A 23417-nucleotide genomic window follows, 5' to 3' on the forward strand; every position below is an offset into this window, starting at 1 on the left:
AGTGATGCAAGTCAATTCGTCGCTATTTTTCAAAAAATAATGTTCTACATTTATGGTTATAAAAAATTTACTATATTTTTCAGATCATGAGAATGTATTTATACGTTTGACTTACAAGTCGACTTTTACGGGCTTATTTTACCAATAAACTTTCCGCAAGTAATTATCATTTTTTTCCACGTTTCAATTTATGGAGTTGACCAAACTGTCTAGTTTCAGAACAACTCAAATGTCGACGTGCACGGTTGTTTCTAACGACGAAACGCGTGTGCACCAGTAGAGTTCACGCGATACGTGTTTCGTCCGAAATTCGCTAAAGTATCCCAATAAAAAGTACTGTGAACCGCGTGGCAGGTTATATCGCGAAAATATCACGTCATACTTTTGCCGCAACTGCGACCCGTAGTTTCTGAACTATCCTGACATTCGGATGGTCTGACGGTAGTCGCGTTTGCTAGAACAGGTCACAAGCCTGGCCAATAAACCGCAGACTCCAAGTTTTCGTTTACGGGAGCATTTTTACAAGCGAGACAATCATTACGCATGTAGGCGGACTCATAATGCGGCGAAATGCTACGAGTATGCGGAAAGTGAGGTAATATCCAACCACGGTCGAACCTGGACGGTTGCTCCTGACACGGTTAAAATATATTCTCTTTCGCGGTTCCAAAAACTGTTCGCTATACAGAAAACTAGCGAATGGACATCTTCGATAAAAAGAGTAAACACCACTGTCTGATAAATATACTAAACGAGTGAGGTTTGCGCCTCTCGTGTTTTAAACGAGATAGGGAACGCTGATGTAGAGACACAAACGGTACAATAAAAACTATTTCGACATAGCTAGAGTTTTTCTAACAAAGAAGAGTGGCGATATTTTTTGAAATATCTACAATTTCTTAAGTTTCTCTACAAAGATTATCTTGTTATAGGTGCTGTCTTCCGATAAAGGGGAAGAGAAAGAGGGAATACTCTTTGAAACGATAAAAATTTCTTATACATGCATGAAAAGACTATTTCGTTATAAGTAGTGTTTTTTGATGGCAGAAAATACAGCGGAGAATATTTTTTGAAGTATGTATGTATTTGAAGTTTTTAAATTTTCAGGAAAATTATCTTTTTAGGTGCACGTTTGAAATCCTTATGGAAGAAATATAAGAACGTAACGAGAGAAAGTTTTTAATTAGTACTAAACTGAAAAGTGTTCGGGAAAGTTGGTTTTAGTATAAATAGTTGTTGAAGATTGTGAAACTAGTAAAATGTTATATATGTTGTGAAAGTAAAAATGAATAGGAGATGACGCGCGGTGAATGTAAAAGATTCATTATACTGTATACTCTTGTACGACTTTTAACAATTATCAATCGGACAATATCTTGAATGATCTTAAAACCACCGAATGAGATACTTGATAGCAATATACTACATTATTTGATCTGAATGAATATCAAGCTATACAGTAGTTAAATGACAAATGGATTATACAATAATTATGAATAACATATGATATAATAAGCTATATAAACACGTTTCAAATGTAATTATGACGTGATGGACATTGTACGAAAACATATTGTTTCTCATAATAAATGTTAATAGAATAGAGAGCACACTACACTAAATGCAACCAAAAACAGCTAATAATTCCGAAATATTATAATAGTGGAACGCGGTGGTTCAAAGCAAATAGAATATTCTACGGATAAAACAAAGATCCGATTATATAGTTAATGAAGCCATTTAGAATTTAATTGTATCAGAATTATGGAACGCAAATTATTATTCTTTATACGAATATATGTATATTATATAATCGTCTGGATGTACTTGTGGATATACTCTGGATGTACAAGATGTGTTTGTCAATTATTTTAATACTTTTCATTTGTGTTAGTTTTCAAATTCCTGTCACATAATCATCATTTCTTCCATAAATTAGGAATCAAAGTTACGTAACCAAAAATTTTGTCATTCCATAAAGTAAGAAACAAGCTTCTACTAATTTTTTAATGAAAGGGCATGAGTTCGGTAAATTTTTATTAAATCATTACAATGTTAGAAAGTGAAGAAAGTCTTTAATACCACTTCTGTTCTAAACTCATTATTTTTAAATTATTGATGCTCCAAACGGTTGTTAGATTTGAAAAGATTAGATGTATGGTGGATTCCAGCTAAAATTGTTCATCTCTTCGAATATCTACCATGCCCAATTACAGTGCGTTGGTAAAAGGTTTTGAAGAAAGCAGTGAACCGCAAATGCATTTCGTGATTTTGACTTCTGACGAGACTCAGCCTGGTCTTCAACATCTCCCGCCATAAAAGAAACGAGAAAACTTTCTTGCTTACCTAGTCCATCCAAATAAATGCGAATATTAATTTTTTAATGTTTCCTATTTCACGAGTATATTTCGAAACACAACACACGTGAGAAGCTAAATACAGAAATCATTTGAAATCAATCGAGTACTACGTGACAAAAACGACCAATACCTTCAAATCTAAAATTTGTTTATCTTGTCGAGAATAATGCAACTCAATTCACAACATCGAATCGATGTTATAAACATAACTTATTGTCGAATGAAAAGTAACCGGTTCTATAAAAATCATTACCACCAATACCAATTGAGCATCGACAATTGATAACTTAATTAGATATAATTCTCCTCCAATATAGTTACAAATACACTTACATTTATATAATATAATGAACATTCTGTTTAACAAAATCGAAAATTTATAACGAGCCGAAATTAAAAATGCTAAAATATTCGTTTACTGTCCCGGTCGTCTTTGTTACGAGACCTTCAATTATCATTTCTATTTCCATCCAAAAGGAAACACCGACTATCTATCTCAATAACACGACGCACTTTCCGAATGAAGGATCAGAAGAAAGGGTGATCATAGACGATCCCATACAAAGCCCTCGATGCGATTTCCTGTTCGAGATTCTAATGATAATAATCTCTCACTGTTGGCTAGGAATGTCGTGTCGTATCAGCGTGCACGCTCATACACGTCAAATCGTTTATTATCGCATTCGCGCCAGTTGGACATTCGTGTATATTATTAAACCATCTTCACTCTCGATGTACGGCGCACCGTCTCTTTACGTTCACGGACGTTTCTAAAATTACGCGGCAATCTCCCCTTTACTTCGTTTTCCGAGTCTTCTCTTTACGGCCCTCTCGTATCCACTTGCTAGCATTCCGCCGCGTGTTCGCACGTGCGTTTTCATTTGAAACATCCGTGGAAACCCCGCTAAATACCTCTAGCACGCGGATTCTAAAAGCGTAGATCAAAAGCGACACAGTTACGCATATTATTTTGCGATAAATCCTTTCATGGATGTCAACGTGTAATTTTGACAACTGTATTAAATGATAGCGGCAAAGTCAGTTTATTTGCATCTACGTGTGCTGGTGTATTTATCGAACGAGGTTATGTTCGACGATGCTGCGTGCCGAACGATATTGAAAGATTTATTTCGGACACCGTGCTGCTCACTCTACAGATATAAATTTAAATTTACCAGCCTTTTTTATTCCTTGTCGGCATAATTTTAACGTATCACAGCGCGGATAACAGGATTTTTATGGATTCATGGGAAATTTAGATATACAGAAATGTCTAAAATATCTAAAGTAAACAATTCGTTATAATATTTCGAATGAGCGAAAAAAATCTCTACGATTCCATCTCTTTGGTTATATACAGAAAATATAAAATTACATAAATATCCGCAGCCTAGTGATTATTTTGTATCGTAAATGTATATTATACAAAGTCTTTATAAAAAGTGATGTTATAACGTTTATCTTTAATTTCGTAAAAAATGATTATTCATAAATTGTTAGCTTTTTGCTACATATAATTCCTTTTTAACCCTTCATATGCAATTTCTTTATTATATACAAAAATAAATGAAATTTGTACGAGGCTGTGAAATGCTACAAAATTTCGATTATTCTCGTTTCCAATTAATTCAACTAATAAAGAAATTTTAAGAACACAAAATAAAATTCGATTTCATGTAACACATTTAAGGCTACAAAGGAGTAGATATATGTAGATGCAAGTACGCATTTATCATATCACGTTGAATAAACATTTCTCTACTCACAAACATTTTGCAATCAGTACAAACGGCAACGTAAAATGAAAATATTGAAACCTGCAATAAACGAAACTTGTAATTACGTATACAGTTGCTCTTTCACTGTAAAGAGTATTCTTAAAATAAAACATTCCAAATGTATTCACATTAACGTACATTTATACAAATACTAAACATACTTTTAATAAAACATACAAATATTTGATAGAAAAATCAATTATTATTATAGTTCGATAGGACTATTTCCAGACCAGAAAACTGATTCATGAAAAGAAAAAATCGAAATAAATGTCGATTAAATTACAGAACATTCATATGATATTTAAAGACAACGTTTTCTATTAAATTCGAGGAAGTTATTTTGTACTGTTTATACGGACAATTGAAAAGGTCGATTCATTAGAAAATTATAGTTTTTTACCAGTTTGCGTTAATATTGTTCATAATACGTATCTACAGGTATCTTTATCGTAAAAATTTAATTTCAATTAACCTTCCTATAATTTGCTGTATGTACATACAAACGTATCTGAAGCAGCAAAATCTTTATTAAGTGAAGTGCTATATTATACAAAAAATATACATCTAATTAATAAATTTTTTATTTCTATGTAAAGATTTCATCACAGTCACAAAATATGTTCATACTTTTAATAATATTTAACGTTTTCAAGTATATCCCTATATATACCCATAAAAATAAGATACGAAAGATAATTATGCTTAACTCCATTTAATAGAACGAAAAGAAACAACGCCAAATGTCGCCGATTTATAACACAATTTTCCTTTCAGAAAACTTTCCATTTGCTTCTCTGCGTTAACCAAACAATTACGTCCGGAAGTAGCGAGTACGTTCTTAATAGAACGTCGTAATTCACAGCAAGAATACCTCGCCCATCTAATTGCTTCGCCAACCATCCTGAATCACCTTACACTGGTATAAAGATTCGATCGTGCCCTAAATGTCTCATCCAGTAAAGATTCGATGGATCGAAGTCATTCTCCTGCCACTAACTTTCGGTTAGGTTTCTGTTTCCCACCTTCGCTTTCTCATCGTTACGCGGCTATTCCCACTCCTATATATCCTTATACAATATATCTAAAGATTATTATAGTACATTGCATACCTTACACATGTGAAGCCTACAGGTAAAGAATAGGATAATTTCGTATTCTCCGTAAGAAAACAGTTTTAAAATTCAGTACGATGTCAGATCAATGTCATACTAACAAAATTGTCTTTTTATTTCGTTCTGCAGTTAAACGTGTGTTTTTTTCATCGAATTAAAAATTTTAAGAATATTGCTCATCATAATATTCATATATTGAAGAGTAATTTACAACTTCTTCATTTCCACTTGCAATTATGTCACATAAAAATTCTTCTATTTAATTATAAAGTAGGGCGTTTTTCTTATTCGCATAGTGATAACATTAATGGATCTTAAAAAGTTTTCTTGTAACAAAATAAAAGAATAATTATACAATTTTTTAAGTTTCATCACTTTTGTATCCAAGCTGCGATATTTTCCTTCTGTGATCTTCGTTTACGTTTTAGACAAAAGAACAAGGCGAAGATAGAGTGGGTGAAGCGTGAATGTAACTACGCACGATAGAAGTTCTCGCGATATCGTGGTCCTTGCCGTGGTCGCTATGCAGGCCGTGGTGACGCGCAGTTGCGCCGCAATGGAAATTCAAGAAAGCTGGCGGGTTCATTCAAGGCACGGCTGTTTTTTCCTCTTTCTTTGCCCCGGAGAAGTCCGCGAACCGTAAGATGCATTCAGCGTATCCCGCGGGGACTTTCCCTAGCTAATGCGAGATGAAATTACAGCCCCCCGGGGTTCCGGTCGACAGTCACGCCGTCTACTCGAAAGACACTGGCCTAACCTCTCCTCTCTATCTTTGCCCGCTTCTCTTTCAACTCTTTCTCTACCTTCGCTTTCTTCGTCCTCCCATGATCCTCCATCCTTTCGGATGCTCATACATACGAAGAGAGGCATTCGTTTCAACTCGTTTGGTCGCTGCTCCGAGCGAACGTTTACCCTTATAAAAAGCTTGCCCTTAATCTTCAACGGAAGCCAACCCTTGACTCTGAACAGAGTTTCAAAGAGGAGTTTTCTAGTTATTGGAGAATATTCTCCCGCTTTAACGAGATAACTTGTACTATTACGATCAAAGATTGACAGTACATGATACACCGTGGTCTTTGGAACCACTTAATCGCTCTTGCTCCTCTGACGAAAACAAAAAATTCGAATTCACAAGCATTCAAGAACGTTTCCTCGAAAATAGGTACACACCTATGTAATGAAATTTAAAAATTAACAAATAGTAAATTAACCAGTCTGACTCCTAACGAGACACGTGATATTTTCTCATTCTTCAGTCATTATATTAAAGACTAATGGTGTTTCATAATATAAAACAAATTTGACTGTTCCGCGCAAAGTTCAAGATTGAATTTAAAGATGTTGAATACCGTATAATCTATACTATGCAATGTCATATGCCTGATATATTTTATGATCAATCATATGCAGCAGGTCCTTTGCTGCTTCTCTAACGATGTATCCTACGCATAGCGCGAAAATGTTTCATTCAAACATGTCGAATGAAAGAATCAATTATCGACCTCCAGTTTCATCGAACTTGAACCAATGAAGAATCGATTAACAGAATAATTTGTACGTTATACGTGTCGCTGTTGGTGTTTTATATAGGAGAAACGTATTCAATATTCTCAACTATATGGTACAGCAGTATAGCAAAGTGTTTCCGATTTCTACGGCACGAAGCAATTCTCGAAGGTTTCCAACAAACGCAGCCGATTCTATATGTGTGTAACCTTATTCTTATTCGTGGAAACGTAAAGCGGAGTTTAAAAAATATTAATAGCATTCTAAAAGTTTGTAACTGGAAAAACGAATGGATTATTAATGATACGGAGAACGTGGACTTATTGCTCCTTTATGTAGCTTTATATCCGTGAGAGTGAAAAAAGCCTGGCTATTATTCGACGTCATTTACATTAATTCAAGCTAAAACTCCTTTCTTCGACGCGGCATCGTGCAAAGAACAATCAAATGTAATTGACGGTACGTTAATTACAAAAGTACACTCATACAGGAACAGCTAACGATCTTCAGAAATTCGCTTAGCAACAAAAACAGAACGACGATGAATAAATTATAAACATCAAAGAAATTATGTATACAGTTTTTGCACCAGCTGGCATTCAAACAAAGCTCGTCAAATGAGAATATGCAACGTGACGTGAACAGGCAGCGTAATTTACAAAGACATGGTTACCTCCAATTAAAATCCAGCTGTTTGTAGTTAAAGATAAACGATATCATAACAATAACGTCAACGTGTCCAGTTTGGTAAAACTGACAATATTTGATGCTAGAAATGATGAAACTTCTTCAATCAATTGTACAATATTACACGTTACCAATAATACAAATTCATTAGTATAGCGATGGAACGAACTGTATTTTAATTCAGAAGGTGGTAATTGTATATGAAACAATGAATAGAAAATGTAGAATAATATTTTCTCGGTTTCTCGTTTTCGGTCGATGTTGCAAATTTACTGAGCATAACCTATATACAGACGTAATACGTAGAATACGATTACGTCAAAAGTCAGGAAAGATAATTTCAATTAACTTTACATGGATCACAAATATCCAGTGGAAAACGTTTCTTTTATTATTTGTCTTTCATCGTATAATACGATGAATAGATACGATATTCCATGAATTGTTAATGTCGATTTAATTGGAGATGTAATTTCCAATAAGAAGATATTACTTTTTATTTTCAGCCACTCCTTCATGTGAATTAATTCAGAGATCATAATGACTCTTTGATAAAATAATAAAATTACCACCCCTGATCGAAGAATTAATAATTCTTCATTTCAAAGATGAGTTAATATAATGAATGAAATTTTACAATTCACAGAACTGTACCTAGGTATCAGTATTAATAGATCCCCTTACGTGATAATAATAAAATGGATAATAAAATAACATTCGATAAGAAAATTTTAGAAGTTTTACAAAATACAAAGTCAGCTGATTATTCCATCCTACGTAAACATTATGAAGACTTTGTATAATAGAAATTTATAATCTTGTCGTTTGCTAATTCATTAATATTATCTATCGGTAAACAATTATATAAGAAAGCTAATTGTAGTAATTATAAGTAGCTAATTATAACAGCCTCGTGTCATCACTATGTAATTCCGACATCGATTTCGCTCTTACAGCCATCAGCTGTGAAGTAAGTTGCCAGAGAATACAATCGAGTATATACTTTTACTTGCGATCGCTAGACCAAACTCATCTATCACACCAGTAAAGTTGCCGGCGACCACTTTGACGTTTCTCGTACTCATGGATTAACTCGTGTCATTTTCTCAAGATCGGTAAGGCAGTCCTCGATTATTACCGAAACTGATAGCGGGTTCGCTTGGCTAATACGCGCGTCGAGGAGTTTCAAGCAGCGTCGGCAGTAAAGAGAGTTGCCCGCTTCAGTTAAGTCACTCTGTAAAGTTTCCGCGAGAGGTACAGCCGTGGCCCGTTAATGTGTCGTAAATCGTTGCTTTCGCTCCGTGCACAAGTCAACCACAGAGATTACACTCGACCAAGGCAGTCAAAAGTGATTCTCTCTCTCTCTCTTTCTCTCTTGGTTCAGCTTAGTCAAGTATCCGGTCTTAACAATGTACAAGGCTGAGCGTGGATTCTCCTAGTCTCGAGTATCCGTACCGTGAAAAGGTAGCTTTAGCTCGTTTAACAGCGATGGGACGAGCGAGGCTTCCAGAAGGAGGCGACTGCAACTGTTGCAAATCGTCGAAAAAGCAAGGCCCCGGAATCAAATGAGTTTACACAACGACGATGACGACAACGAAGTTTCGTGAGTGTAATCAAGCTAGGGATCGAGAAACACGGTGAAAAGGGAATTGCCACACGGGCTAAGGGATAACCTTCTTCTCTGCGATTTGAATTTCCGCCCAAAGGCAAACGAGCCAACACCCCAAATGAGCGCACGGCTCCTAGGGATCATTGGTCGTACGTCGATAGAGAAAACTCGATAAATGCCGACGCAATAGTTTCTTAATTACAAAGAGACTCGTTAAGGTTTGTCTATTAGATAGGATATTTCGCTTTCGGGATAGAATGGGCAAAGAAGAGAGGAAGATAGAGGCCAGTGCACCGAGATATCGAGCCACGACAAAGAGCACCGCTACGCGTAGAAATCGTTCCAAAGAGAAATGAAATCGATTTGCATTTCCAAAGAACTCTGATTGTATGGAGCACCGGAATTTCCTTTGCCAATTTCGAAATCATTACTCGGTCGTTGCAGGCTATTCGTACGAAATCATCGAGCAATTTCACGTTACGGATATAATCGTAGTTCACATATGTATATATACAGTACGTATGTCGAATGGAATATCATCTGAAATAGAAAAATGAAGAATAATTGCGAACGCGGTAGACTGCACCAGCGTATTACCGCAACAAAGTTCGTGGACCAATGTGACTTGGTATCTCTTCTAGCCTCTTCTTCGTACGATTCGCACGGGAGAAAGGCCACTAGAGGGTTCTTCGACGCTCTTTGTCCTTCGATGCAAATAAACGTACATCTCCTTCGCAATTTCACCTCGATACCTATATCTCGACGATAGAAAGCACAAGATCCACGCGTTCTCCCTTGGAGAACAATTTCAGTGAATCAGCTGGGACAATAACGAAAAGGTACAAAGCCACGCTCCTTTCAACATTGTTCCTTGTAACTCCTTTGCACACTTGGTTTCAGAAGCAAAAAATATTTCTTTGCTTAACGGAGCTTCGCGAGCTCAACGTATTTCCTTTTGTCTCCTCGCCTCGCGCTTCCGGCGTAACGATGAAAAAGGGATTCCCGCGACAGCACAAACAAAATAGTGTCAACAGTCGTCGTAAGACATTTTTTCCCCGCCATTTTATTCTCTCGCTTTGCTCAGTCACGTTCCTTTTTTTGGAACCACCAGCTGACCAAGGGTACGGAAGAAACGACGACGCCCCCGTCGCGTTGGCGAGATGCCGGACAACGTGCTAAGAAAAAAAGTAACGGCACCGTGTCACACGACAATGTTTCATCCGGCACGAGAGGGAGAGAGCCGATGATCCTTGTCATTTTGTCACATTAGACGCGATTACTCGCGTCCCACGCGCCAACACACATTCAAACACGCATCGTGTTTCACACATGTATTTTCTACTTCCGTATGTTTATCCAAATACGAATGAAACGCGATGGCGACTCGCGACAGCTTACCTGATATCACGAAGAAAGCGAATGCTGCTTTTAGCCACAGGTGGCGAGTCATCTCGAATCCGCGGATAACCCCTCTTTTTTTTATCTCGATCACTAGCCTTTTTGTTCACACTAGCACACCACTCGCGTATTTATGTTTCCGTTACGTTGATTACGAAAACATGGAAAGTGTGGAGAATCTTTGGCAACGCATCAATGTACCTTATAAACTGACAATTGATTTATAGCGGTCTCATGAGATAGTCATGGTACACAAAGTGGACGGTGAACGCCACCGTTTTTGCCCGAACGAAACCCGTCACTACACGTTGTCTCCGAAACGAAACGTCAAACTCACCGTGCGCAGCGTGCGGTAGCGACTGATCGCAAAACTACGCTGCCGGAGAATCGCGGCGGTGGCGACAGCGGCGATTCGAATCGCCGTGAACCGCGAGACGGAGGGACGTTTAATTTTTCCTTCACGTGGCCGCGACACGCGAGATCCAAACTCTTTCTCGCAGCAGTGTAACGCGCGAACAGAAAATACGATCGATGCCGTATCGGTCGGCGAACGTTATCGATCACCGTTTGCGGAGCAACGCCACGAGCACCAGAAGAGATTTTAAGCACTGTTGACAGGGTAATTGCACGTATATCTGCACTGGATTGCGACAGACGAGACTGAGCGTCGCCGCGCGAAGCTGTTCCGCCGCGAGCCGCGCGTGCGCAGACCGCCCTTCTATCCCCACCACTGTGCTTCGCCCGAACCATCCGAAAGATCGCGCGTCTCTTTCGCTCTGTGCCGTTTCTCGCTCGTGCTCGTTCGACGAAGACCATCGCCACTCGCCCTCTCTACACGCACACGATCAACGGGTCGCGCCGTGATCTTATTCCACACCTCCTTTCGGGGTGAGACGAAAACGCGAACACAGAGAGGGAGAAAGAGAATCCAAGCCCTCTGGATTCAATTTGCCGACCGAAACTTTTTGTTGAATAAGGTTTGTTACGTATCATCATTCAGTCGCATTAGGGCCATTGTCGAGCCACGGCTTCCTCCTCTTGCTCTCACTCAAGACCTTATACTATATTTTCTAGCGCCTGTAACGTCTCCGTCGACGGCCGGCCGAGGCGACGTTGAATGCTATCCGGCAAACCGCAAACGTACTCTACCCACAAGCTACGATATCCCACTGACGCGCATTACACTCTTGTCCGTCTCGCATCGGTCGAGCTGTCCGCAGGCGCCAGGGTGTCGAACTGTGTAACAACATATGTATACTGATCCCTCGCTCGAAGGCACATCGACAACGCAATTCACGGAGTCTCGTTGGAAGTTCGAGAGGAGGATGTGAACGTCGACCTACGACGGTTAGGAAATCTAAGTGCTCGATGAGTAACGGATTCACGGCTCCCTGTATCCTGTCTGTTCAGCGATTACGTTTATGCACGATTTACGCGTCGCGAAATTTATGACCGAATAAACTAACCGTGCCGGATTTTCGTGGCTATCTAGCCACTCTACTTGAAAATCCTGCCGGACAGAATTCCAGATTTTTCCAGGGATATTGTTAGAAGCACATCTGACTCGCTTTGTAATGTAAATTCTATATTGCGAAATCATAAAGAAAGATATTTGAATTACGTAGTTCGAATTGTAATTAGTTCGTATTAAAATGGAAATAACGCAGGACATATATGTTATTGAATATTATCATAGTGAAGAAAATAGTCTATTAAATATCGTTAATTGAAAAGTAATATAAAGGCGAGCTATCGAATTTGGATTATCATATAGGTTGGAATAGCATAAGTTGATATACGTACGTATGTATATAAACTATTTTCATATGATGGGTACGTCATATGGTAGGTATGATACGTACGTGTAATATAAGTGTAATAATAAACATATCTGTTTTTACGAATCATATGCACTAAATGCTAGTGTATTTCGCATCCAGTATATCTCTGCTACTTATTCTAAGCTATATTTCAGAACGTTTGATAAATATTACCTATAAAATTCTCTAAACCAAGAAGATAAGAAGCTTCTAAACCAGCAAGATAGCCCACTTCTCACAATTATTACGCCGAAAGATCTAACAAACGATCTTACAAAGTAGGTGCGCATATCTTGTTCTCGAAATGCTCGAATTTTCAGAAAACAATTTACCGCTTAAATACGCACGCATTCATTAGGAATATCGCAAAAAGGCCAGCAAAGCGCAGCTTTTACGAGGGCACATCCGCGATTCCAATTTATCTTTTCCTGACCCGTTCTTTCGCTCAGCCTTTGTCGCCTTTCTTTCTTTCGTTCTCCGCCTTTTCCTTTTTCATGTCTCGTGAATCTTGACCCCGGAAGTGCCTAGAAGCGAAAAGGGGATCGGGGAGAAGCGCGCAAAAGGCAGCAAGACGCCGGTGAAATATTACGAAGACATCATTCGTTACCGCTGCGTCGTTTATCCGTATCGTCGTTCCACCTCGAACGTATAAAACTACCTTCCATCCTCATTCACAGTGGTTCACGTCTGAATCTCTGTCTACGCTACCGCTACGGTATTCGGAAGATCGCACTTTAATAGGACAACTCGGACCAAAAGGGCGAAAACTGTATTCCTTTTCTTGCGCAGAACACGGGAACACGGCATTAGTTTCAGGAAGACAGGAAGCAAGCACGTCTGAATTATCGCACGTTACTTATTTCCTCTTTCCACGTGTCGTCCTTTGTACGAGAGCGGCGCGCGGTTACATGTACACCCTCGATAGTAAGTATTTAGGCATTTACAAAATAAATCTCGGAAATGATTGCGGGATTATTAAAATCTTTAAGAATTCGTTCATACATATTAGGATATTTACAAGAAAGGAGATAAATCTCAGGAATTATTTGGAAATTACTAAAGGCTTTAAGAATTATGATCCAGTTTGAAACGAACGTAAAAATGAATGGAAATTGAAGACTTTTAACCAATTCTGACACTCGTATTATTGAGTTTTTCCATCATATTTGTTCTTACTCCAATTTTTAATTCAGGGTTTCGATGCCTTTCTCTGAATTTCGTATCAAATGTATATAACATTCTTCACGCGGTTTAGATTAAAAGCTGAGGTTAAAGAAATTCATCGTGTTCCTCTTGCGATAGTCTTTACAAACTGTTGGATCGTTATCTTGTACGAATGTAAAATCGCGATGGCCATATGTAATACACAGAATGTATTTTAGTATCCTAAGACTTATGGATGGGGCTGTACATACACCCACGTGGAACGTCTAGCAACCTGGAGAAAAATATGCACGATACCTACGACGGTGGTATGTATACTCTCAAAAACGTGTAACTTATGTGAACGCCTGCGAGCGCAAGCGTGAACCATCGAGAAGTATCGAGAGTCGGGAACGGACTTGAGCAAAAAGAGGGTAATATGTAAAAAGCCGTAGTGGATCGTCTCGCCAGAAGCATTGAACGACGCACCGTTACGCACTTCAGCGGCCGTCCAATTTTTCTCTTTCTACCCTTCATCCCTCTTCTCCGTGTTTCTTTCTTTTGGTCTTCGTATTTTAGTCTACTCTAAGATACATGACTGTATCCATTATGTATTCATCCATATATTCATTAGATATCCATCATGCTTTAGTGGAAATTATAATTTGTCGTGGTATGTAACGAAAGCGAATAAAGAAACAGGATTAATGTACAGAGAGTCAAGAAGAAGGTATTCGAGGAGTTAGAAATCATAATATTTAGTTCGGATAGAGAAAAGAAACCGTCGTATTCGCGTGGATGTAAAAATATGTCAACAGAGAAGCGAATTTTAAGTTTTAGTAAGTATAAGAAGAGTTTATCTATCGACGTTTACGATGCAACAATGTTCGAATGCAACAAGTTAGTGTCAGAAATGTGGAATTATTTTTTTCATTATTATAAAAAGAAAATATTATAACGATAAACAGTAAGTTAATTAAGTTCCTAATACAATGTAATTTTAATTACATTATTAATTAGGAACAAAACAAAATATTAGTTTATTCAAGGAAGTAAATTATAAGAAAAGTTAATATCGGTTGTAGAATTTGATCAACGCATTATATGTATAGTACAGATAAAAGATATATTTAAACAATTTAGACCAAATTGTCTTTTAATATGACATATTTATTAAAAATAACAGTATTCGTGACGTATTTTGTATTCAAATGAAATTGTTTCTGCTTTTAATACATGCGTATATATATATATACATAGGTACACTTAATATTTTTTATACAAAGGGATCTAGTTATTGTCACAGCACATCACTTCCTACTTCTGTTATAAAAACACGCTTTCAAATATATTAAATAATGAAATAGGTTGACGTAGAACATAATAAATACATAGTGATATTCAAAGTGATATAGATGTTATCACATGTACTATACGGAGATGATGATGGCACCATGCCGTTAAATCACCATTAAACCACCACCAACCAACATCACCATTTCTTTTTTTATGCAATATATAAGATATCATACGTTAAGATGTTTTATTTCTTTTCGATATAATTTACGAACAAAATGTTTCTACTGAAACAATGAACTACGATAGTTTTAAATTGACATCCTTGACCCTAGCTAATTTAACTGAGGCGTATAGTATTTGCATCTGTAAACAGCTACAATTTTTGTTTACAAACATATCACCGCGATATGTACAAACAAACACGTTATCACCTACCCTACAATAACTAAGTCTAACAACCATAAACTTGTACTATTACAACATTTAGATAATAACGTGTAGTATACGTATTAAGACTTTATCTTAGTACTCAAAGCAGGTCTAATAAATATATGTATAATAATTATATCTATTATCTCGTAGATTGCATAATTTCAAAATACTAACGTTACGATAAAAAGAATTATGTTGCACAGCAGATTTTTCAATTGTATTTTGAACATATAACTCTAACTGTAGCGAAGAATAAACAACAGTACATCTGATTTGCTTATCGAATATTATGAAAAACATCGATACGCAAGTATTCGTCGGTTATTTCGTGACCGTTTTGCGATAGAATTTATCTTTTTATCGATGGAATAGTATAAAAGGTATCTAGTTATGTTTTTAATATAATTCTAACTCTCCGAATTTGCATGGCTGCTCTCTTTGTTCGATATTTTCATAAGGAATTCACGGCGCGATTTTTATGGCGTTCACATGAGTTTATTGCACAATTTGTATATTTTCCGTTCCTTCGAACCATCAACACGAATGAAACATTTCAAGAGAAATCACATGCACACATCTGCTTGGATATGTTTCCTCTTAACACTTTGCTGACTGTATAGAAGAAGAAAGATAAACACTGAGAGCTTCCCTTGCTTGACACAGTGTACCAACGGGAGCCGGATATTTAAAACGAAGGGAATAAAAAAGCTCCAATTGTTACGTAACCGTGAAACTTCGAAGAGAGGACGTTTTTTGCCTGTAGTTTGTCGAGATAAGATGTATAACAAGATGTAGTACCACTTTAGAAGCGCCAGGCTATAACTTACATCAAGACGCTTACTAAAGAAGTTAACTTTAATTTTTAAAAAGACAAATGATAATATGTTATTTCCTGTTATGATATATTCATGATATTTTAATTTTCAATTTTGATGACAAGAAAGGTTACACAATATTTCATTTATATCTTTTTATTTATGTTTGAATCTGTCAGAATAGTGTATCTTAAATCTTATTATCGTTCTTGTACTTTTATATCGAAACTGATTCGAAATGAAGAAAAGTCAAAACCATAAGATAAAATATTTCCATTCTAAGTTTTTTAAAAAGATTATCTTTCAATATTTTGCTAATAAATGTTAGTGAAAAAAATTTAATACGAAGAATAGAAATTTTTATTCTACACAATGGGAAACATTTTTAGCGATTTGTAAAGTATCTAATAAAATTTATCGTATTTAAACAGGTTATTGTATTTTGTTATGATATAATTTACAATATAATTTACGCAAAGCCTATTTGGAACATATAGGACATAGGTATATGTATATTCTGATCGAAAAGCTACTTTTCAGGAAAATACGAAGAATCTACTTGAACCTAGTTTCTACAGGAAATCTCTAAAGAAATATAAGTTCACTGCTTGCACAAAAGGTTACTCAAGTAATTAAACTTTTAATCAGTCAGTGTACAAAGAGAACGGCAACAGTATATACGAATTCTTTGTTTTTTTGCTTCTATTCAATAGTGAAGTAGCTATTCCAATTTGAATTTTAATCCTTTAATTATTTCCAGCTTCACCAATGACTTTTCATTATGTCATTGGTATTGCAGTTACTAATTTTCAAAAAAGAAATTAATACACATTGCTTCTAGAATAATAATTTGCTAATAAATATAAAAACTTATTTTTCACTAGTTTTTATTAAATTATTTATGGGTATTAAACTGAATAATCATTAAAAGAAAATTTCGTTTGATTTTCTACTTCCAAGCTTTTTTGAGTTATATCCATGAAAAGGAATCCTAAAAAAGGAAAACGGGGCGTTATATATTGCACTTATACGCGAACTAACAACAAGGCTAGATAGACAGAGAGTATAACGAATAATAGACGTCAAAATGCCTACAAATTTATTTTCTCAAATTGTCTCAGCACATAAAAGTCATGATTAAAGAAATATCAGCACTAGTCATCATTTCAACCGGGTATTCCAGAAAATCTCGTAAAAATACGTGTCACGTTCGCCGACCAACGAAATTAATTTACGTGTAACCATATAAAGAATACACGGCGTACCAACAAAAGCATGTGAACGAAATTATTTAAACAACAGATACGATTTCTAAGGATGTACGTAATACATGTTTGAGCTTTCATAATCTTAGCTTTGTGCACGATAATAAATTCATTCAATTAAATTACAGCATGAAGGAGTGGAAAATAAAAAAAAAAGAAGAAAGGAAGGAGGAAACCCCAGCACAAACTCAATTTAAATTAAAAGTAGCAAAGAAGACGTATGCGTCGCGACGCGTGACATTTTTTTTGTCGTTCCGCCGTCGTTATGCCATTGTCGCGTGTATAATATGAAAATATATTCTCAGACATTGCACACAGCCGCTGCGAAATACGACGAAAGTATCGAACGTGCATTCAACACACGCGAATTACTTTCTAACGTTGAACAAGGGGTGGAGGAAGAGGGTTGGAACTATGGAAAATGCGACAACACTTTTGAAAGTGGCATTCTCCCTCGATGTACGCAGCTTTATAGATATACCGGGCGTACGATGCTGGAATAACAAATGCTTGGGAGACTGTTTTCTTTCCACGGTGTTCCTCTGTACCGCGTTTACGATTTATCGTCATCCGCTTCATCCCGAAAATTGTTTCGGCAAGCTTTTAAAGCCTGTCTTGTTCCTCGTCGTTACGCTACGTCAAAGCGGAGACTTCATTTCCTTTTCTCAATGACAAGAGTTCCGCGTGCCGCGCTACCGCTGATGCCTTTCCTATAGCTTGGAACGGAAGCATGACATGAAATGTTTAAATATCGTCAATGGCTGTGTATTCGAATTCCAATTATATGGGAGAAATTTCACTCGCGTAGTGTGAATAATTATTAAAGAGACAGCCGATAATTATGAGAGGGATGAGAAAGTTGGTTTGCACGGAGGAGAAATATCTTATAAATAGGTAAAATAAGAGAACGAATAATTTTTTACTTTGTTAACCTGGTAGCCGAGACTGTCAATTTCTTAGAGATGATGATTTCTTTAATTAGACAACTCCTACTTTTTTAACGTATTGTTCCATTTTTATGAAATATAAGTTAAAACTAATTTACATGAAGTTTATTTGTCTTTGCAAGTTTTACATTCGTGATTGCGGAATTTTTAAACGAAGAAGCAACCTTGTCAATAAATTAAATTTATTATAACGAAAGGATATTGTGAATCTATCCACTTCCTACAATATTAAAGATATATTCGCGACAAGACTGAATTAAACTTCCTTGGAGATACTTCTTTTAAATCTATCTTTTTCTCTTAATTAAAAACATATTTTATTATTCTCTTATAAAACGTTTCACAGTTTTTAAAAGCTAATACGTCTTTCCATACAAAAGATACCTGCATACAGATTTGTAGAATAAAATAAAACCCACAGAATCGTAGGGAAGAAGAATACAAAAGACTAAAATATATAATAAAGAGTTTGCTCAGTATGTACGTACATTTGATTCACTCTTGAAAGAGATGGAAGCAAAACACAGTAATATGCAACGAAATTAACTTCGGATTAACTAGAGATTTTTCTTCCTGTTAATCTGTGCTGCAACTCAAATTCTTGCACAAAAGATATATAAATTGGGAACTAAATGTCAACTTTTATTTGAAAATCTATAAAATATGTCAAGATATTTATAAAATAATTTTACATATATGTAACAGAACAACTACAACTACCTTAGAGTTAATATAATATCGTATGGTCGATAATCATTTTTCAAGCGGAAAAATATGACGGTTTGATAAGACCGAAAATATTCGGAAAATTCTCTCCTCCATCAACATTCGTACGTTTTTCACCGACGTCAGTTCGTGTTTCTTCGGTAGACCGGTAAACGTTCGCGCTTTATCCAGCTAGTCCAGTACGAAAATGCGACTGAACCGCACTCGCTTGGCAATAAAGCATCTCCTGTCCAAAGTGTCAGTGGTATACGAGTCGAAATATATACAATCCGCCCGTTTCTCCCTTTGCCGCCCTCTCTTTCTCTCTTCTCGTGAGCTTTTCTCGTTTCTTTCCGTACGTGGAGCAGGGCTACGTGGATGGCAGTGATTAATCGTGTAAGGGTCGGTATTCCCAGCACACAACGAGCGACGTGTTGCTCTGTACCTACGTACACTCGGAAAAAACCGCTTCAAACGACCCCTTCTCCCTTCATTCCACCTTATTTCAACCTCTCTCCCCTCTTCTACACTTGCTGTTTGTCTCCGTCTCACTCATTATTTCCCTTGTCGATTCTTTCGTCGGCTCTGTTTGTTCACTTTTGCTTCCTTCCTAGTATTCGTTTTATTTTCTCCTTCGCACGATGTTTCTTCCACGGAAGAAAGAAAATAATTAAGATAATAAAAGATTCTAATTTCAGAAATTGTTTTGAAAATCCTTACGACGAATAGCGGTGATCAAATATACAAGTTCCAATTTAGAATTGTGTGGTATAGGAGTCAATGTTTACTTGGAGCTAGAGCGTTCCAGTGTTCCTCTTCGTTGGAATTGCATCCCCTTTGTCGCATCGTACCTTAAGCAAATCGTTTCACAAATAGTTCTAATTATTTCACTCTCACTCTCTCGTCCCTTCCTTTCAACATTTGTTACTGTGTAGAAGAGATATGTACATTCCGAACGTACATACAAATTTTGTTTCTAGCAAATTCACAACGGATTGGTTTACTTATGATTTCTCCAGATACCTTCGAAAGCTTCAAAGTTGCATGAACATCCGCGATCTCCTTATCAGACAAGAGCAACGAGAGAGCACCACCACAGGCTGAAATTGGTTTTACGCTAAATAGAACGTCTGTGATGGTCGTTTCACGAAAAATGTTCGCCCAAGGTGACAGCCGTTAACTGACGTTGGCTGTAACGGTTTCGCGGCGGGCGAAAAGCCACGAGTATGTATTTTAATTTTCTGTATCGCGCGAATGATAATGGATAACGCGGTCTCCAGGGTAGCTAGGCGAGGATAAGAGAGAAATACGGCAGAAAAATATGCATATTCACCGGGGACTTGGCAATTGCCATCTTCGCGAGGCTGCGGGCGGAAAAAGCTCGTTACAAAATCGACCGGTTGTCGCGCACCGGTAGAAGGAAAAACCGGCCCGGGAGAGTATAATTAGTGCCTTTGCGAAAACACGCAGGGATACTTGGTTGAGCACGTTCAACTTCCACGAAACCCTCCACTTTGCCTAATTGCGTCCTTAAATCATCAAGCCATTACGCTATTGCCGTCTCTTACGGCCTGTAGATCAATGCCCCTATATAACGTAAGAAGAAGCAACGGCGTCGGAGGCAACAGCAGCAGCAGCAGCACAGCTTATAACTGGGATAACGAATCCCATCGTTCTGTAAGTTTACTCGAAATTGTCTCTCGGCTGCCGCCGGTAAACTCATTGTTAGGCGCCTATTGTAGGCGGCCAAGTACCCACGTCCATCCTTCCCCCTCTTTCGCTCGAACGAACTGTGCAAACTTTCGCGTTTCCTTCGAAGAGGTAGACATAGGGGACACAATCTCCTTGGACTGTAAACACAGTCACGGGCTGGTGGCTCCATGCCACGGTAAATAGGTTTTCCACGCGCATAATATCACCTGGAAAGTCGATCGAATTATACGACACCGAGTGATACAGCGGCGAACCGAGAACTTTCCTAAATTCCGGTCTATATTCAAAGGTAAAAGCGGCTACTCAAGAATTCGTGCATAGTGGTTATGCGAAATTGTATTTCTTTTTTTTAATCGAAACAGAGGTAGGCTTCGTGGGTAGTGGAAAATCGAGTAAAGACTAAAGCATGGATTGTGGAAACTTCGACCTGAGAAGTCGATAATGTATATAATACTGCAAAAATCCCTACGTTCGCGAAAAGAAAGTAGTTTTTTATGCATAAAAAAGATAATGTAGAATCAAGAGGTGACTAACTTAAAACAGTGATATCGGGAATCCAAGTTTGTAATTTAATCATACCACGATCGTAGTCCTGCTGTGATCTCAATCTGATTGTCGTCTTAAAAATCTTTATACGCTGCATATCTGAAAAAATCACTCGAGAATGACCTGAAATTTTCAATCATCTAATGTCAAGATAAATTTTGTCCAGGTGTTCTTGACGATTCAGATATTTACGATGATTTTTCCAAGACCATTTCACGAGCAGACGAATGAGTGCATTTAAATAACTGATATTTAAACGATGAAGGTTTCTGCTCTATTACGATTCCATAAACTCTGTGAACACGCATTACATATGCGTAGCGGGTTCTGAAAGACATCGTTTAGATCAGGAAAGGCGATCCGATCACGTTCGTTCATCCCTACCGGTGTACCTATTTGCTTTTCTATATAGAGAAAGGGACGAGGGTCAATAGAGTCTCCCAAAGGATTTCTTGCGAGAGCTTACGGTCCTCCTTTCCGTTTCTCTTTCCCACTTCTGGACCAACGAGATTAACGAGTGTTTCGAGGTAGCATCAAGGGACTGGCTCTCTCACTCTTTTAAGACATTCCGCGGCGGCAGAACGGCGTCGGCAACCACGGCGCCGAACTGATAAAGTCGTTCAAAGATGCACATTCTGTATGGCATTAACTGCTGCGTACCATGGACGTACTGGGTGATTCCTCTAAATGTCAGAGCTTAAATTATTCTTCTGAGAATTTAAGATGATACAGATACTTGACATATTCTATTTTTGAAAGAGACATCTCTTATTATTGATATTTTTTAAATGAGGCGACATTTACAAATAGTACGATTTGTATCTTTTTTGTATTAATTCTCAGATAGATGTGCATGAGGTAGAATCTTCGTTGTCTATGTTAGGTAATGGTTAGGAACAAAACGGATGTTTGTTGAGTCTATTAGAAATAATCAATCGTCGCTGTATACCAACTTAATTAAAACGATAAACTCTATAATATTGTCTCGAGGTAGAATGCTGTGTAACTTTTTGTGAGAGTCGTTAGAATTTCCAAAAGAATTGTAAATAATAATCATCTCGAAAGTCTATCCTTCGGTATGTACTTTGTTAAGTTGACAGATATTTTTCATGTAAAGCTACTTTCCACGAAAATATTTCAACTTTGAATGATACCTGTAACATGTAATCGTCGTTAAAAGTTATGAGAGCTTGATGTGCAACACTTACTTTCGCGTCAGAAGTTTTAATAGCTTTGTAAAAACTTTGTACCTTGGTTGTTCCAAATGTTAATACTCATGATCCTAACTTACAATTAACAATCCCGGCATGCGTATTCTATAAAATAACTTTTGCGGGTGAGAGAGTTCTATCTTTTTTTCTAGTTATAATTAGGAGAAGATGTTGAAGGGAAACTGAAAATTGGAAATAGATAATTGAAAGAATACTATGTTCTTAGGACCACATGATATTTAATTATATAACTATAGTTACATAGCTTTTTGAAGTACATATAGTTTCTGTTGCTTGTGTTTCTATCTATAAAAAGTAAGAAACTATAACACGCACATGTACTGCTACAGTTGCAAAAAATGATATGGTCTTGGAAAGGTAGCTCTTTCAACCATTCAGCTTTTTCACCAACACTTTTTTCCGATTATAACCAGAAAAGAGGTACGACATGGCCCAGTTGCATGGAACTACTCTCACTACATCTATCTCATTTTATACGTATGTATATGTATATGTACAATGAATATTGAACAATACACTATAAAATTTTAAGACCAAAAAATTATTATAAGAAATTATTATAAGACAAAATAAGAACTTCTTAAGAGATGTCTCTACTTTACGTATATTTGAATAAACCTATACTACGTGCATTAACGTATTCATAACTTAATTCGTACAATTTTTAATGTATGAGTATTCGTGTTTTAGGGAAGAAAGCACATATTTGCTATTAAAAATACTATTTTATTGTAAGTTAATTATAAGTCCTAACGTAAATATCGTTAAGAGACATTAGATTGGAATTAGTTAATTTTATCTGTAACATGGAAATTTCGGAAGCTGTATGTATATTTGTTCCACAAATTACATGGCTAAATATATTTAAATAATTTGGTGTCTATATACACAAATTAAAATATGGATATACCTGTACTTACTCGTCCACCTGACCACATGTGAATTAGAAACCCGAAATGTACACAGATATTGAAACGTATAATTAACCCTATATTAAGCACACGAATTTTTAATCCGTAAGCTCACGTATCTACACAAATTCCGAAT

The 23417-nt window shown here is 36.8% G+C and overlaps 1 protein-coding gene across 1 annotated transcript in view; it reads right to left on the minus strand.

Annotated features, from left to right (window-relative positions):
• The window catches only part of LOC117163404 (uncharacterized), a 210616-nt gene extending 199519 nt beyond the window's left edge, over positions 1-11097 (minus strand). Inside the window, exon 1 of the mRNA XM_033345647.2 lies at positions 10454-11097. Within this exon, the coding sequence (XP_033201538.1) occupies positions 10454-10505 (52 nt within the window). The 5' untranslated portion in view covers positions 10506-11097. The remainder of the gene's footprint in view (positions 1-10453) is intronic.
• Positions 11098-23417: the final 12320 nt, after the last annotated feature.

The sequence above is a fragment of the Bombus vancouverensis genome, chromosome 9 (genome assembly GCF_051014615.1).
Source record: "Bombus vancouverensis nearcticus chromosome 9, iyBomVanc1_principal, whole genome shotgun sequence".
NCBI lineage: Eukaryota > Metazoa > Arthropoda > Insecta > Hymenoptera > Apidae > Bombus > Bombus vancouverensis.